The 16,194-nt window shown below is 54.0% G+C and overlaps 1 protein-coding gene across 3 annotated transcripts in view; it reads left to right on the forward strand.

The window, feature by feature from the left end:
• The first annotated feature begins 5,297 nt into the window (after nucleotides 1-5,297).
• FBXO31 (F-box protein 31) overlaps nucleotides 5,298-16,194 on the forward strand; it is a 37,599-nt gene continuing 26,702 nt past the window's right edge. For all 3 annotated transcript variants that reach the window (XM_047712280.1, XM_047712281.1, XM_047712282.1), the window contains exon 1: nucleotides 5,298-5,686. In XM_047712280.1, the coding sequence (XP_047568236.1) occupies nucleotides 5,338-5,686 (349 nt within the window). In that variant the 5' untranslated portion in view covers nucleotides 5,298-5,337. The remainder of the gene's footprint in view (nucleotides 5,687-16,194) is intronic.

Consider the following 16,194-nt stretch of genomic DNA (forward strand, 5'->3'; position numbering starts at 1 on the left):
CTTCCTTCTTCCAAACAAAGTGGTCAGGGTTGAAGTCTTTTTTTTTTTTTTTTTTTTAAGAGTTTATTTATTTACATGACAGAGATCCCAGGTAGGCAGAGAGGCAGGCGGGGGGGGGGGGGGGGGGGCGGGGGGCTGAGCAGAGAGCCCGATGCGGGGCTCGATCCCAGGACCCTGACATCATGACCTGAGCCACCCAGGTGCCCCAGGGTTGGAATCTTAAAGAGCCCTCGGGGGCCTCTGGGTGGCCAGTTGGTTGGCCAGGGGACTCTTCACTTTGGCTCCTTTCATGATCTCCTGGTCGTGAGATCAGTGTCTGGCTCCCCTGGGAGCAGGGGTTCTGCTTGAGAGTCTCTGATTCTCTGTCTGCCCCCCACTCCACTCTTTCTCTAAAATAAATCAATAAAACTAAAAAAAAAAGAAGAAGAAGAAGAAGAGCATGGACTGTGCTGCTTTCTTTTCTGGAGTTTTGTTGTTTTTGTTTTTGTTTTTTTACTAAGTATTGACCGGTGACCTGCTTTCTTGGCTTAATGGCTATTTTGTAAGAAATGGATTTTCCGATCTCTTGCTGGACAGTTGTTCCAAATGCAAGAAGGAAAAAAAAAATCAATTATCTGGCATATGGAGGTTGGGGGAAGGGAAGGAGAGTTTCATATTTCCCCAGTCCCTTAGGCATCCATAAAGCTTTACCGAATTACCCCAGACCTTGGGTTCACAGCCACAGAGGGATAGATTTCAAGGGCTGTGCTGCTGACCAGACAGGATCACTGTGGCTTTCAAGTACTGACGTCCACGTTTACAGTGACTGCTAAAGTCCTCCCCTAACCTTGAATTCCCACTTGATCTGACACCACATCTCCCTGTATGTTTCTCAGAAAATCATCCAAGGCTGTAGGCAGGTAAAGGTGTCTCATACACATAATCTCTATGTAAGTATAGCATATTTGTAATATATATATATAAAGTTTATTAACTTACATTAACCTATAGATAAAGAAGGAGCTTCGAAAAATTTCGTGTGCCCTCGGACTGCAGTTTCATAGCAGTCTGATGTAGTGAATAATTTCCAGAGTGGTAATATTCTTCATGAATTATTTTAATCTTGTTAATACAAGCATAGTATGATGTATTTTTAAATGAATAACAATACTGTTTTCTTAAAATAATCTACATAAAGTAGGAAAGCAAGAACACATCTTTAAATTTATTAAATGTTTTCTCCAGGAATCTCATGGTGCCTTTAAACTACCAGACTATTATTCTAGAAAGCCAGATGGTGTCAGTTTTAAAATAACTCGACCCTCTTCCCTTTTCCATAATAGGAAATGACCATAATTGTGGACAAAATAAGGTAACCTGAAAACTGAACGCGCTGCCTCCAGCCTTAGTGACCTACCATGGCTGTAAATCGTGATGTCTAGCTATTTCTACAAATCTGTTAAATGAGGCACGAAACATTACCCGCAGGTACCGACATTATTTTTGCCACACACGACATGGAAGACAAGTCCAACCAAGAAGCTGTTCAGCTTCCCTGGCCTGCCTGGCCCGTCCCACCTCTCCTCCCTCTGATTGGAAGAGATAGTCCAGCCTTGGGGACGTCTAGGCAACTATTGGCCCTCTGTCCTATCAATCCTGTGTCAGCTGCTCCTTAGAACAAGTACACAAACAAGTATTGCTCAAGATGGGGGGGGCAGGGGCTATTCTCAGAAAGGATTTGGTCAGGAGGATTGTGAGGCGGCCCCTCGTGGATGGCCGGTCAGAGCAGCGTCTTCTCTGGGTGCTGGGTCCTCGCAGGCCCTGTCCACAGCTGGGAGAGGCACCTTGGGCAGCCCGTCCTCTCCAGCGAAGCTGGGTCTGATGGACCATCAGAAACCCGCAGGCAGTCGCAGGCAGGAAAGCCGTCACCAGTCACCCACACAGCCTGGTACTGTTCCCGAAATGAGTGTGAACAGCTGGCTTGGCATTGCCCAGGTTTTCGTTGCAGCTTAATTCTAAGCAGACCCTCCAGGACTGCTGTCAGTCCAGCTTTTGCCCATATATGGACTGTTACGGGAAGCATCTCTTGAGAGTCTGTGGCCCTCTTGTTTGGCTTTTGAACATTTTCCTTTCTTTCCATTACCTCGGCTGTCTCTTCTGAGCAGTGGGTAGGATGTCACTCTTCCCATCTGGGTTGTGAGACCCACAGTGGGTAAAGTTAACAGTTTACTCAGGTCTAGGAAACACTAGTTTCTGGGACTTCTGGGGAACCCACTGAGAAATAGCCTGCAGTGTAATCTGCTGATCTCCTTAGCCACGATCACTTTTCCATAACAAAGAGTTCATTATTATAATCCCATCTAGTGTTAAATGGTTACTTTTATCTAGTTTTTTTTCTCCTTTTGCTTTAACCTCATTGTCCTTAAGTGTTCTTAGTATGGGATACGTTATACAGAAGGGACTATAAAAGTGTTCAGGACACACAAAGCTTTTGGGGTTGGGTGTGTAATAATTATCTGCTACCCAAGACCTTTCCCCTTGGGTTCCTTCCTGCCTAGGGGTTACCCGCGCTCCCACAGCTACGTTTCTATCTGGTTAGCACGAATTCAATCCTTCCACGTCTTGGAGTGGGTTATTGTACATGGCCTTCTGTTAGTCCTGCTCTCAAGGATGTATAGATTCAAATAGGTCTGCCTACCTGTGTAGTTGCATAATCCAAACCATAAACAGAATAGTTTAACCATTTGGGGCGCCTGGGTGGCTCAGTTGGTTAAGCATCTGCCTTTAGCTCAGGTTGTGATTGTGATGCCAGGGTCCTGGGGTAGAGAGCCCTGGGACCAGCTCCCTGCTCACCTGGGGAGCCTGCTGCTTCTCCCTCTCCCTCTGCCCCTCTCCCTGCTTGTGCTTTCGCGTGCGTTCTCTCTCTCATGAATAAATAGAATCTTTAAAAAAAAATAGTTTAACGATTCTTCTGATGAAAATTTAACCAGATTACTCTGTACAAGGATACTACTCTAAGCTCCTCTGGGAGAAAACTGCCTGCTGGGGGGTGGACAGAATTAGAAACTAAACCAAACAAAAATGTAATAGGGGCAAGCATTATCTTTTAGAATGCGTAGATCTACGCAGAACAGAGCACACAGGCAGGCTAGTGGGGCATGCTGCAAAAGTTTATCACGTGAGTTCACGCGTTTCTGCCCGCTGAAATCCTTCTGAGCCTGGGTTATAACACTGTCCCACCAGGCTTCTCTAAAGCTGTTTGGTTCATGTTTCTCACTTTTTAGTCTTTTAAGCCAGGTTTGTTTTGTTTTGTTTTTGTTTTTTCTCAGCATTTAGTAAACGCTCCTTGACGGCTTGGTGTGTGTTAGCATATCTATCCCGTGACAATGGAGACATCTAGGGAGATTGGTATAAAAGGCAGCAAGTGTTTATAATAAAATAATGTGAAAAAGAGAACATCCTTCCTAGGAAATGCCATCTGGGGACAAGGAGGAGGAGGGTTGGCTTTCTAGTGGCACAGGGTCAGGAGATGGGTCTTCCTGGTAGAGGAGACGTGACTTGGCTGACGACCTTGAATTATCAGATGGCTTCCCTGGAGAGATGGGTGTGGGGTTAGGCCTGGACGGCAGACTGGGCAATGATATGTGACGTGATAAGGAGTCAGTGGGGCCATTAAATACCTTTAAATAGGTAAGTGCCACAATGAGTCTGCTTTTGGGTCTGTGTTACTACCAGCAAGAGCGCTGTGAAGCCGGTGGGGAGGCCGGACTGAAAAGCGGGCTAGGTGCAGAGAGGTCAGGTAGGTGTTGGCTTTCAATTGTGTGGACCCAAGCAGGTCAAGATTTATCTAAGACATACTGTTTTGTCATTTTTAAAAAGATTTTATTTATTTATTTGACAGACAGAGATCACAAGTAGGCAGAGAGGCAGGCAGAGAGAGAGAGGAGGAAGCAGGCTCCCCGCAGAGCAGGGAGCCCCATGTGGGGCTCGGTCCCAGGACCTTGGGATCATGACGTGAGCGGAAGGCAGAGGCTTTATCACCACTGAGCCACCCGGGCGCCCCAGTTTTGTATTTTTCTTAGAAGATGTGCTTCCCTGATTACTGGATTTCCTCCCCACCTTGAGATCTCCCTATGGAGGCGGTCCTGCCTACTGAGGAATTTGTGGGAACCGGCAAGGTCATTAATTTTCTTATTAGCAAGACCGCCACCCTTGCACAGAAAACACTGGGCGCTGGCTGGGCATTCTAGGCCTCCCTTTAGACTCGGGCAGTCCCTCCGGCTTCAGGGCTGTGTCCCTCCGGCTTCAGGGCTGTGCTGGAGAGCGGTTCCTGTAACCACACCCACCGCCGGGCCTGACTGTCTGGAAACGAGTAATAACGACAGGTTCTTGTTGCTGTGAGCTATTTAAGGCAAGCCGCGGTCACGAGACGCCTGTACACAGTCTCTCCAGTTGGGCCGCACCTTCTGGAACCCACGTGCCCTGGGTCGCGGTAAGCAAGGTCACCAGGGCCACCCAAGACCGCTGGCGACGAGGCCGGAGCGGGTGTCTGGGTCCACCAGCCCGATTTCCCGCTCATTGCAGCGCGGGTGGAAGCGAGGGCACGTCTGGTCGCAGAGGAAAGGAGTCCGACGGGCAGACTTCGGGCTTCTCTCCGGCTTCACGAGGTCCGGAGCGCTGGACAAGCCCGCCCCGCTGCCCCGGACAGGCCCGGGCGCTACCCTGCGTAGAGTCCTCGCGGCCGCGGTGCTAGCGCTCTCGGGACATCCTCCGGAGGGGTGCCGGGGGTCGGGGGCGAACCTCCAGGGGGTCCTCAGGGGCATTCTGGGGGGTCCTGGGGGACCTCGGTGGGGTCCTCAGGCCGTCCTGGGGATGTTATGGGGGGAGAACGTCCGGTGGGATCCTCGGGCCGTCGTGGGGGGGGCTCTCGGAGGACAACCTCGGGGCTCCTCGGGCTGTCCTCGCGGCGTGGGTCACGCCGGCCGGGCCCACGGCGCCGCGACCCCGGAGCGCAGCGGGGAGGCGTCGGCCCGTTCGCTGCAGGCGGGGCTGTGGTCGGTCGCGCACGTCGCCGGTCGGGAGGGGGCTGCCGTCGTGCGAGCTGGAGCCGCTGACGGTGACTCTTCCCCGAGCCGCGTCCAGGCGCGGGACTCCGGCCGGCGACTCGAAGGCGTCAGGCTGCGGCTGGACCGCAGAGAGCGGGTCGGCTCCGCCCGAGGCGGTGGGCGTGGCCGACGGGGCGCGGGGGCGTGGCCCCGGCTCGTGGGCGGGCCCGGCGCGCCCCGCCTCGCTCCCGGAGGCGGGGCTCCGCTCCCCGGCGGCGCGTGCGCACAGGCGGCGGCCGTCCCTCGCGCCGGCATGGCGGTGTGCGCTCGGCTCTGCGGTGTGGGCCCGTCGCGGGGGTGTCGGCGCCGCCAGCAGCGCCGGGGCCCGGCCGAGACCGCGGCGGCCGACAGCGAGCCGGACACGGACCCCGAGGAGGAGCGCATCGAGGCGGGCGCGGCGGCCGTGGCGGGGGCGCCGGGCGGTCGGGGCGCGGGCCCGCAGCCGCCCCCGCGCTGCTCGCTGCTGGAGCTGCCGCCCGAGCTGCTGGTGGAGATCTTCGCGTCGCTGCCGGGCACCGACCTGCCCAGCCTGGCCCAGGTCTGCACCAAGTTCCGGCGCATCCTGCACACCGACACCATCTGGAGGCGGCGCTGCCGGGAGGGTGAGCGCGCCGGCCAGGGGGCCCCGGGGGGGGGGCGCCCACGACCGGGGGCGCGGGGAGGGTCCCGGCCGGCCGCAGCGGGGACTCCGCCCCCCCCACCACGGCGCGAGGCGCGGGGTACGGGGGAGGCGGAGTCCCCGCTGCGCCGCGGAGCCGGGTCCACCCGCTCGGGGCCGAGGGGCTCCGAGGGGACGGGGGCGTCCCCAGCTGTGGAGACCGCACGGCGACTCGGTGGCCGCCCCGGAGCTGGGACTGCGTGGAGGCCGGCCGCGGGCTGACGCGCGTGGACGCCGCCGCCGGTCCCCGGGCCTCGGGGGGCGGCGCTGAGGGGGGCGGAGGGGTGCGGCCGGCGGCTGCGGGCGGCGGGGCCGGGAGTGCGGGGGCCTGCGGAGGGCCAGGGGCTGGGTCCCCGCGGGGTGCGGCAGGTCCGGGAGGAAAGGGTTGCGTCGCCGGCCTTCCGGGCTCCCTGCGTGTGCGCGCCGGTGGGCGCCGGTGTCCCTGCGGCCCCGCGCCGGGTGCGGAGTAGAGGTGCTCCGAGCCCGCCGCGGTCGCGGACATCCGCTCGGGAAGCGCACGCGTGGGGTCCGAGCGTTTCTCCGCGCGCCGGTCGTCGCCGTCAACTGCCCCGGGACTGCCGGGGCGCAGAGAGCTCGGGGGCTCCGCGGCGTCCCTCTGCCCCGGAGCGGCGCGCGCGGACGTCCGAGCGCGCAGCTTCCCCGTCGCCGGCGGCTGTGCGCGCGGCTCTGTGCGGTCCCGCGGGGACGGCGGGGACCGGCTCCTCCGTGCGCTTCCTCCGAGAGCCCGGCCGGCTGCGGTGGGAGCTGCCCGGCGGTTGGAATGTGCGTCCGCAGGCGGTGCACGAGCGGCCTGTCCGTCCGGAGGCCCCGCAGCGAGGGGGCGGCCGTCCTGTCCCCGCGGCCTGGCGCAGTGCTCAGGCGTCGGGTTTGCTCCGCAGGCCGGGCTCGGCGCCTGTGCTTTGAGATGCTGGACACGCTTCGCCTTCTTCCCAGGGGTTTTTGGGAAGTGCTGCTTCTGTAGGGCCGCTTGGGTGAAAGGAGATGGACACGGGAAGCACTCGCCCCCTTATTTTTAGACTTCCTGGCCGTTTTATTGCATTTTCTGATTCCTTATTTTTGTGTTGTTAATGCGTCTTGTTCAGGGTCTTTTTGTGTTAGAAATTAGTAAAACGGGCTGCCTGGGTGGCTCAGGTCGTGATCTCAGGGTCCTGGCATCAAGTCCCGCATGGGGCTCTCTGCTGGGCGGGCAACCTGCTTCCCCCACTCTCTCTGCCTACTTGTGATTTCTGTCAAATAAATAAATAAAATCTTAAAAAAAATTTGTAAGACTTCTCTGAAGGTGAGCAGTATTAACCTTTTGTCACGTTCGTGGCACGTGCATTTCTTTGGACATTTCTCTGTGAACTCTACCTTTCCCTTTGCTTTGTTGTCCGCTGTCGTCTGCTTTCTGTACACTTACTTCTAAGACCCAGACCGGTCGCAGGCGGTCGTTGTGCTTTGAGAAGTTTCTGGGTGGGTCAGCCAGACCTGGGTGCTGGTTTCTGGTGGGTTTGTCTCCAGGGAGCTGGAACACAACTAGCTCAACTGTAGGACCAGAGACTCAACGGAGACATTTGTGTAATCAAGGCTTGAAGGTGTGGTAGGGGTTAAACTCACTGGCAGGGGCACCTGGGTGGCTCAGTGGGTTAAGGCTCAGGTCATGATCCCAGAGTCCTGGGATGGAGCCCCGCATCAAGGACTCCCTGCTGCTTCCCCGCACCGCCCCCCCCCCCCCACCTGCCTCTCTGCCTGCTTGTGATCTCTGTCTGTCAAATAAATAAGTAAATAAAATTTCAGAAAAACCCACAAAACACCCAAAACAAAACTCACTGGGGTTGGATTTCAGGCTGAATTCTCAGTGGCTAATGGGAGCGTAGGAAGCCCTGATGAAGATGTAGATGGAAGTTGGGGGACAGATTCAGGACTGCAGTCCTTACCTGCTGGGGCACTTCTCAGTCCCGTTTTCCTGGGGTAGGAGTCACTGTGACATTAGAAGCAAGGCATCTTGTCCACCAGGGTGGCCAGGCATGCTAGGAAAATTTCCATTTCGAGAAATTTAAAAAAAGGGAAGAAAGACAAAAATGATGAAACAGGCGTATTTGTAGTCACCCCCAGTAAATGTTCATTCTTGCATTATATTTGTCTTTGATTCCTTTACGTTTTTAAATTTTTAACGCTTTTAGGTTTTTTATGTTTCTAAAGACTTTATTTAAATGAGAGCGAGCACTTGTGAGAGCGAGCTCAAGCAGAGGTGGGGCTAGAGGGAGGAGCAGACTGCCTTTGAGCCGGGACCCCAGATCATGACCCGAGCCAAAGTCAGACGCTTCACTGACTGAGCCCTCCAGGCGCCCCTCTCTATCTTCTCATCAGCCCTGCCCTTCTGAGAAGCAGCCAGTGTCTATGGGTTTAATTTAGTCATGTGTGCATATGCCTGTGTACGTCCCCAAATACAACATTTTGTGATGTGTGATTTTTAGAAATAAATCATGCTGTAAATCTTGTGCATCTGCTTTTTTCCTTTGTGAACTTGTGTTTTTAAGTTCTTCCCATGTGAATGCATGTAAGTCTGTTTCAGTCTAAATGCAATGTGGTGGTTCGTCATTGGAAGGGACCACACTTTTTCCTGCCCTTATTTTTATTTATGTGTTTGTTGTACTCAGCGAACAGTGAGCAGTGTCCCTGTCTGTTGGATGGGGCTAGCGGACATGCGGAAGCACGGCGGCCGGAGGGGAGGTGTGAGCCCTGCAGTTTGACTAGGTACTGCCGAGGTACCGCGGCTGGGAAGCTTACCCTCCTCACATGAGAGCATGACCAGATGAGTCACGAAAGCTGACACACACACGTTTGGCATGCACGGTCTCATCACCAAGCAGCTGTCATTTCTGGTCCAGCTGCCCGAAGTGACCCCATTTAATCCAGTAACTGCCAAAATCTCTCTACTCTGAATGACCCATCTTTAATTATTTCAGTTCGAATGTGTTCAATGACTAGGGAGGGGGCACATTTAAAAAATATTACTGGCAGTTTGGATTTTTCTTATTTGCTTATCCTTATTTTTTGTCCACTTTCTACCCTATTTTTGTTTGTTTGTTTGTTTTTCTTACTAATTTGTTGGTTTTCTTCCACCTGGATACATTTCTGTTTAATATTTCAGGACATATCCTTAAAAGTCTATAGTGATATGCTGGTTAACTTCATTTCAGATGACTCTCGTGAAAGTTACAGTTTTTTTTTTTAAAGATTTATTTATTTATTTGACAGACGGAGATCACAAGTAGGCAGAGAGGCAGGCGGAGGTGGGGGGGAGCAGGCTCCCTGCTGAGCAGAGAGCCTGATGTGGGGCTCGATCCCAGGACCCCGAGATCATGATCTGAGCTGAAGGCAGAGGCTTAACCCACTGAGCCACCCAGGTGCCCCAGAAAGTTACAGTGTTAATCAAACTTAGTGTTTTGAGCTTAAGTAATGATTTTCGTCAGAAAGTTATGAAGCTGGTTGCTAGGTCTTTGGCTTCACTAGTTTGTTCTGGTAGCTCCAGCTTCCAGCTTATCTGTGTCAGAAATTGGATGGCGGGCTGTCCCCTCTGGTATTCACAGATGTCGCATGGGGTTAGCCTCATTATTGTATGAGAACCGTCAAGTATGGGACGGGTCTGGTCTTAGTTCTCTTAGCTCCCCTACTTCATCTTTCCTGATCTAGACTTTTGGTTAAGGTGAGTTGATATGGCCAAAGCCCCAGGTCCATTTAGGTAAAAACCAAAGCCCTCCCAGCCTTGGTGGGTAGGAGGCCGGATCTCAGGCTGGTTGAGGGGTGAGTTGGCTCCTCACGTGTCCTGGAGTGGAGCCTCCGGGTCTGGTCCAGCCCTGGTGGGTATAATGGTGGCTCCGTGTTTTAGTTTGTTGGGAGGAGGAGTGACACTAATTAGTAAATTTGCATGTTTATATGCTTGCTTTCTGTCTTGTTATAATGGGATTTCCCAGGACAGAAAATAAGCCACAAAAACGGGACGTGGGGAAGAATAGCACATACCCGAGTTTACTGCTTTGAAGAATGTGGGGCCATGATTGACTTTCAGGGTGCAGACAATGTGTGTGTGTTTAAGAGCCGTTCCCAAAACGACAGGATGAGTTTGGAGGGTGGGGGGTAGAGCTAGAAACTTAAAACCAGGTAGCTCTATTTATGATGTTTGGTGAGAAGCTCACAATTTCCAGTGCCCTAGCAAGGAATCAGATATTTTTGTAGGACTTTGGCCTGTCTTGTCTGTTGCATACCGGAGCTGTTGGGTTAAATATTTTCTAGTGGCATTTCTCTAGGGAGGTGAAAGGTTGCTACTGAGCAGCCAAGTCTGCCAAGTCTGCGTTCCTGATTTTGGGGCAAGCACCGCGGAGGACTAGGTGATACTTACCTCCTTACAGGAACCAACCCAAACCAAGCCCAGCCCCCAGGGCAGGCCCAGGCCAGGGTGAGGGTAAACACTTTTTTGATGCATCACTCCTTTGGCTGTGGGCCGCCTGCAGTTACTTGCGTGTGGGGCTATAAATAAGTCATCATTTCTCAGACTTCTGAGGGTAGAAGCCAAGTGCGTTATTTTATTTTGCCTTTGACCCTGACAAGGCTTTTCTGCATTACTACCTCACATTTACTCGGTGAATTTTGAAGTTTACATTCAGACTGTAGTTCTAAATCAGAATATTCAAACAGTAACAAAAGAAAATTAAGAAACAAAGGAAATGCTCATATGTGTATATTCTCCTTCCATACTGAGCTTTAAATATTCAGACGCAAGGATTTTATATTATTCAGCTCAGTATCTGTCGATGTCTGGTTTTGAATTTATAATATATAATACTACATATTATATAGTATTATATATTATACTACATAATATATTATATAGTATTATATATTATAATACATAATATATAATATATAACTTGGTCATTTCTGCCCTTGATGGTAAGTTTTTTTAATACAGAATATTTGTATATAATGTTTTGATTTGTTATAAGGTGGGATTAAATTCCATCATAATTAGGAATAATTCTTTTCCAAAAAAAAAGAGTAATCTTTTTCTAATAATGTATGGTTTTTATGACAGAAATGGGGAATTAAAAACCAGTATTTAATTCTGTTTTTGCAAACAAAAGAAAACGTTTCTATTCTGTATGATATGCTGATGCAAAAAAATAAAAAACGCGGCTTTTGTTAAATACGACTGAAATTGGAGGGTTCTTTTGGGAAGAGGTAAACTGGGCAAGTTGTGCATTTTAAGTTTGGGTTTAGGGATTTCTGTGATTCCTCTAAAGCGGATCCTTGCTCAGCCCACTGGTTTTGGCCGTGGGGAGGGCGGGTTGGCAGGTGGATGAACAGGCTGTCCAGGCAGTAGGGACACGGGTCTTAACCACGGGAAGGGGAAACCAGCCCGCCTGTAGCAGGATCTGGAATTGGAGGGGGAAACCTTTATCATTTTCTTCTGCTTTGCCCTTTGGAAGGACTACAGTTCTCTGTACTTATGCATGTTGAATCTGTTGTTCTGGTTTATAGAGAAACCTCTTTCTTTCCCTTAGCAAAGCAGGAAAGGGTGAAGGGCAGTGGTGCCTCACGGGGGGCATTTTTCAGACTTCCTTTATGTCAGCCCTAAAAAAGTAAGCTAGAAAGTGAACCTGGTACGCAGAGAGCATCAAGTAAAGATCCCCCCACCGCCGCTCCCGGCCATATTTAATCGGACAGACAGTGGTGCTTTGCCAAGAAGAATGGATTGGTTGTTAGAGGTCCAGGCACGGCCATTGTCACTGTTTTCCTGTGCTTATAAGAGGATTACGTAATGCGCTGAGGCTCTGGGTTTGTCTTTCTGGCTGGAAAGGGCATGTGAAGACAAGGGTGTCTTTGGGACTTTGCAGAGAACAAGTATCCTCTCGAAAACGAAGGCCCTTTCCGGAGACGGGCAGGGTTTGCAACACAGGAGTCAGCACCCTTTGCCAGCGATACCATCGGTGTCCACCCGGTGGCGATAGAGAGGCTGCTACACCCGACCCGGCCAGGCGGGTGGAGTTTTAGTGGAGGAGCGGGGAAGTGTCGGAAACACCAGACCACGTCCAGGGGGAGATGATGGTGGAGTCAGGCTCACAGGCTTCTCTCCTGGTCTCATACATGGGCAGTGGGACAGTGGATGTGTAGGGTGGGTGTCTCAGGGTGACAGAGGGGCCTTAGTAGGCATGGGTCTCCCCTGGCCAGCAGGTGCTTGTCATGGGAGCTGGACTGCGGTCAGAGTCGTCTTGCTGCGGGAGTGCGGCTTGTCACAGTGTCTGTTGGCACAGGGACTGTTTATCTTTGCGTGGCCCGGACTCGGTGAGAACGAGTCACGCTGATCAGAGGCGGTTTCAGCCGTCCTGGGGAACTGTTCTGCCTCCCAAGTGTTCCCGGTGTTTATCTGGAGACACCTGTGGGCCGTGTCCAGATTCTGAGTTTTACAGTCTTGCCTCCTCAGGTGAGGTGGCTGCAGAGTGTTTTCTAGATCTCCTACATTATTTTAAAAAAAATGTCATCCAGTTCCGGTAGTAGCTAAGTAGAGCGGTTGAGCTCTGTGGGTGGAGGGCGTCCTGGGGTGCTGGCACCGACAGCTGTGCTGGAAGCCTGGGCCTGGTTGCCAGACCCCTCCGTCCTGCCTGGTGGAGGGCCCCTCTGCCACCAGCCCCCACCCCTGCCTTTGACTTCTTTTTCATCCTCAGAAGTAAAAGTGTGAGCCATATTTTACTAAGGAGTATAATTATCCCCGAGTTTAGTGCAAACAGAATTTTACTTAGAGCACAGCAGGTGGGAAGGAGGCCTCTGGCTCACACCGCAGCGCTCCTCCCTGGCTCCGTCCTGCTTGCCCGGCACCATGTCTGGCTCACCGTCTCCGTTCCTCCTGCCTCGGACTTACCAGTGGGGCAGCGGCCTCCTTGGACCCCCGCGCCCCCACATTTCCTGGTATATCGCTGCCTGCATTGCAGCCTCTGTCCATACCTGAGAGCCTTCTCATGGACCCCCCCTGCCACCCGGCCCCCTGCAGTGCTGGGGAGAACCTCCCCTTCCGGATGGATCTTGTCTGCCCACAGACTCGCGGCAGGTTGTGTCCTAGTGCCACGCCCGTCCGGCGTGGCGGGGCGCCCCCCTCAGTGGCGGTGACCGGGAGAATGGGACTAGGTCCCCGCCGTGGCAGCCTCCCGGTACCACACAGGGCCCCGAGGAACAGCGCTCACTCTGTCAGTCACATTCTGCTCCACGCGTGCGCACATCCCAGCCCCGCTGCCGCGGCTGCTGTGTCCCTGAATCTCCACCTTCTCCTCCGGGGAAGGAGCCTCGGGAAGCAGAGCCGGGTCTGCTGGGTTCACCCGCAGCGGGGAGGGAGGGAGAGAAAACCTCTAGCCCACTCCCACCCGCAGACACTGAGCGGAGTCGCGCATGTTCAGGAACACGCTGTGGGGCTGTGGAGTTTCTGGTCCAGCCCGGCCGGTGGCCCTGAGCTCGTGGGACAGGAAAGAGAGGAGGGCGCTTGCCAGCCCCGGGCGGTGAGGTCACATGAGGCTGCCGCGAATGTGTTGACCCAACTCTGCCAAAGCACTACGCTGTTCCTCCCTCCTGGCAAAATGTTTTTCAGATAGCTCTTCGGAAATTTTCCGATTGGAATATTTGAAGTGGCAATTTAATTTTTTGTTATGGTAACACATACACAAGCAACAGTGGCCGTTCGGACCGTTTGTTAGCACAGGGCTCTGAGGGTCCACTGTGCGGTAGGTTCGCCCGGACCCCTGCCCGCCTGTCTCGCTCGCTGGTCTTGCACACCTCGGCTCTGTCCCCTCACACACCTGCTCCCCTGCCCCCTCCCGCAGCCGCCGTCCCGGCTGTCTCTGGGAGTCTGATTGTCCGGGTGCCCCATACCCTTGTTTTTCCCTGAGCACGATGTCCCCAAGGTTCATGCCTACTGCGGCGGATGACGGAGTTTACTGCCTCTTTTAGGCCGAGTAACAGTCCACCCGAGGATGGACCACGGGGTGTGGTTGGCTCAGCCGCCCGCAGGCGCTCAGGTTGCTTCCACCTCTTGGATCTCGTGAGGTCCTGCTGCGAGCCGGGGCGTGGCCGTATCTGAGCCCCCCGCTCTCAGTTCTTGGGGGCTGTATCTGGAAGCAGAATGATAGCTGGATCCCTGTTTCTGCACAGCCCGGCCGTTTTGTTTTGTAAATTCCCGCAAGTCTGGCTGACGTGTGCTCCTCCTTCCCAGCTTTTTGTTTTGTTTCGTTTTTGCTATCTTTGGAGTAAATATTTCCAGAAAAGAATTGCTGAAGCTCCTTTATATAACAGATTAGCAAGGACTTTTTTTTTTTAAGTTTTTATTTACGTAATCTCTGCGCCCAGGACGGTGAGCTAAGGAGGCACGCTCCACTGAGTGAGCCGGCCGGACGGCCCCGTCAGGGGAACTTTCTGAACCGACAGCCTGGAACACCAAATCCAGCGTTGGATTGAGAAGCGCCTGTAGGCGGCACGGTGGCATGCCCGCTTGCTGGACCGCTGGACAGGACCTGTGTCAAAGGGCAAAGTTCACACTTGTTGTTTTTCTGGAAGGATACTCGGTGCTGGTGAGTACACGTGCCTTCCAGCTATTTTAAGGACCGGCTCCCTTGATGACTTACGGGAACGTGGATAGAACAATCAGAGGATGTGGTGTTGTTCTGAGTCCCTCTTTAAAAACAAAAAAGGTTTTCCCGTCAGGTGGAAAATAGCAGACAATTCTTATAGGAACGGTTGGGTCAGAGTGACATTTGTGGATTTAGTCTGACTTTTTGGGAACATTAAGAAGAATCCACCAAGGACCGCTCTGTCTGTTAGCACCACGCCCTAGTTTTGCTTTCCTTCTGGTTGTTGGAGGTGTTTGTGGCTCCCTTATCTGCTTGTGCGGCTTTAGTTCCTGTGCCGTATGAGCAATACCATTTCTTGACACATGTGCAGAAATTTATTATTTTTTTTCTTTATTTGAGAGAGAGAGAGAGCAGGAGCAGGGGGAGCAGCAAAGGGAGGGGGAGAAGCAGGCTCCTCCCTGAACAGGGAGTCCCATGCCGGGCTCCATGCTGGGACCCTGGGATCATGGCCTGAGCCAAAGGCAGACGCTTCACCAGGCGTCCCGTGTGCAGAAATTTGTGATGAGGCGGCAGTCCTGGGTACAGCCCTCACCGCCATTCAGAAGCATCGTTCCTGTCAGGTTGGAGTGTGAGTTGGAGTCTGATTCAGAAATCGTAAGCCAGGTCACCAGTCTTCACCGCCTGGGCCCAGAGACGCGCCCGAGCACCAGGAGCCTCACAAGGGCCTGGCCATGGGCCTCAGGTGCCGTCCGCCACGGGAGCACGCCCAGGTGCGTCGTCAGGGCTCTGACCCATATCTGACCGTCGGCACTGAGAGTCACGGTGTCTTGCCCGCAGCACTACACACGACAGGAGAAGACCCCTGCCCCTGCAGCCACCCGCTTCGTCACTGAGGCAGGAGGACACCCGTCGTGTCTGTTCCGGGCAGCGCGGGCGGCCCCTGGAGCCGGGAAAGGGAGCCGTCCGTCCAGAAGCCCCGGGAGCAAACCGGGCGGGCGCCGGTCTCGTTATGCAGTAACAGGTTTGAAGCGCATCGTTTGCACAGGAGAAAGCGAGTGGCTATGGGGAGCCCACGTGGTGGCCCTGCCCAGGTTTTCCGGGGGAGCCACCTGGCCGCCACGGGCAGCACGGAGCCAGCGGCAGGCGGTGGAGAGAGCAGACGGAGAACAGAGTGCTGCTCAGTGAGAGTGGGGCAGACCGGCTCTTCCGGTGCGCTCTGCGGACCAGGGTGAGAGTGGCCCGTTCAGCCGGTCCGCGGGGGGAGCAGGGCTTGGGACAAGCTGTGGTCTCTCATGCTGGGGACCCCTTGGACGGGGGTGTTGCTGTGTCCCTGCCCCAGGCGCAGGACGGCGTATTCCTCTGCGGTCCCTACGCTTGCATCGTCCTGCGGGAGGGAGTGCACGCTCTTGACAGCAGGGTGAAACGCTTCGTATCGTTTTGCCTCACAGTGAGCAGGGCCGTGACTTACATATTAGGAGTCTTCAGCTTCACGTCTCCCTACCTCATGACGAGTTAGGGAAAAGCGCGGCTCCCTGGGAGGCCTGCGGGGAGAGACTGCCGAGTAGCTCCCTTGCCCCAAATACCTTCTCCCTCTGTGCCTCTGGAGCTTTGCCTCCAGTACTGCTGCACTCCGTCAGTGCGTAGATGTGCTCAGGCTGGTATCATCCACGTAGGCACCGTCAGGAGTGACATCATGAGGGGACAGCCCTCGGCCACTACTAGCCACGCTGCGTGAATCCACGGTTCAGACGGACCCCTGAGCTTCCCGCCTTGCCCAGCGTTGGCGGCCCTTCCTGGGATGGGAGGTGGCTGTGCGCGAGGCCCCGGCTGGGCCCCTGCT

The sequence above is a fragment of the Lutra lutra genome, chromosome 17, assembly GCF_902655055.1.
Source record: "Lutra lutra chromosome 17, mLutLut1.2, whole genome shotgun sequence".
NCBI classification, from domain to species: domain Eukaryota; kingdom Metazoa; phylum Chordata; class Mammalia; order Carnivora; family Mustelidae; genus Lutra; species Lutra lutra.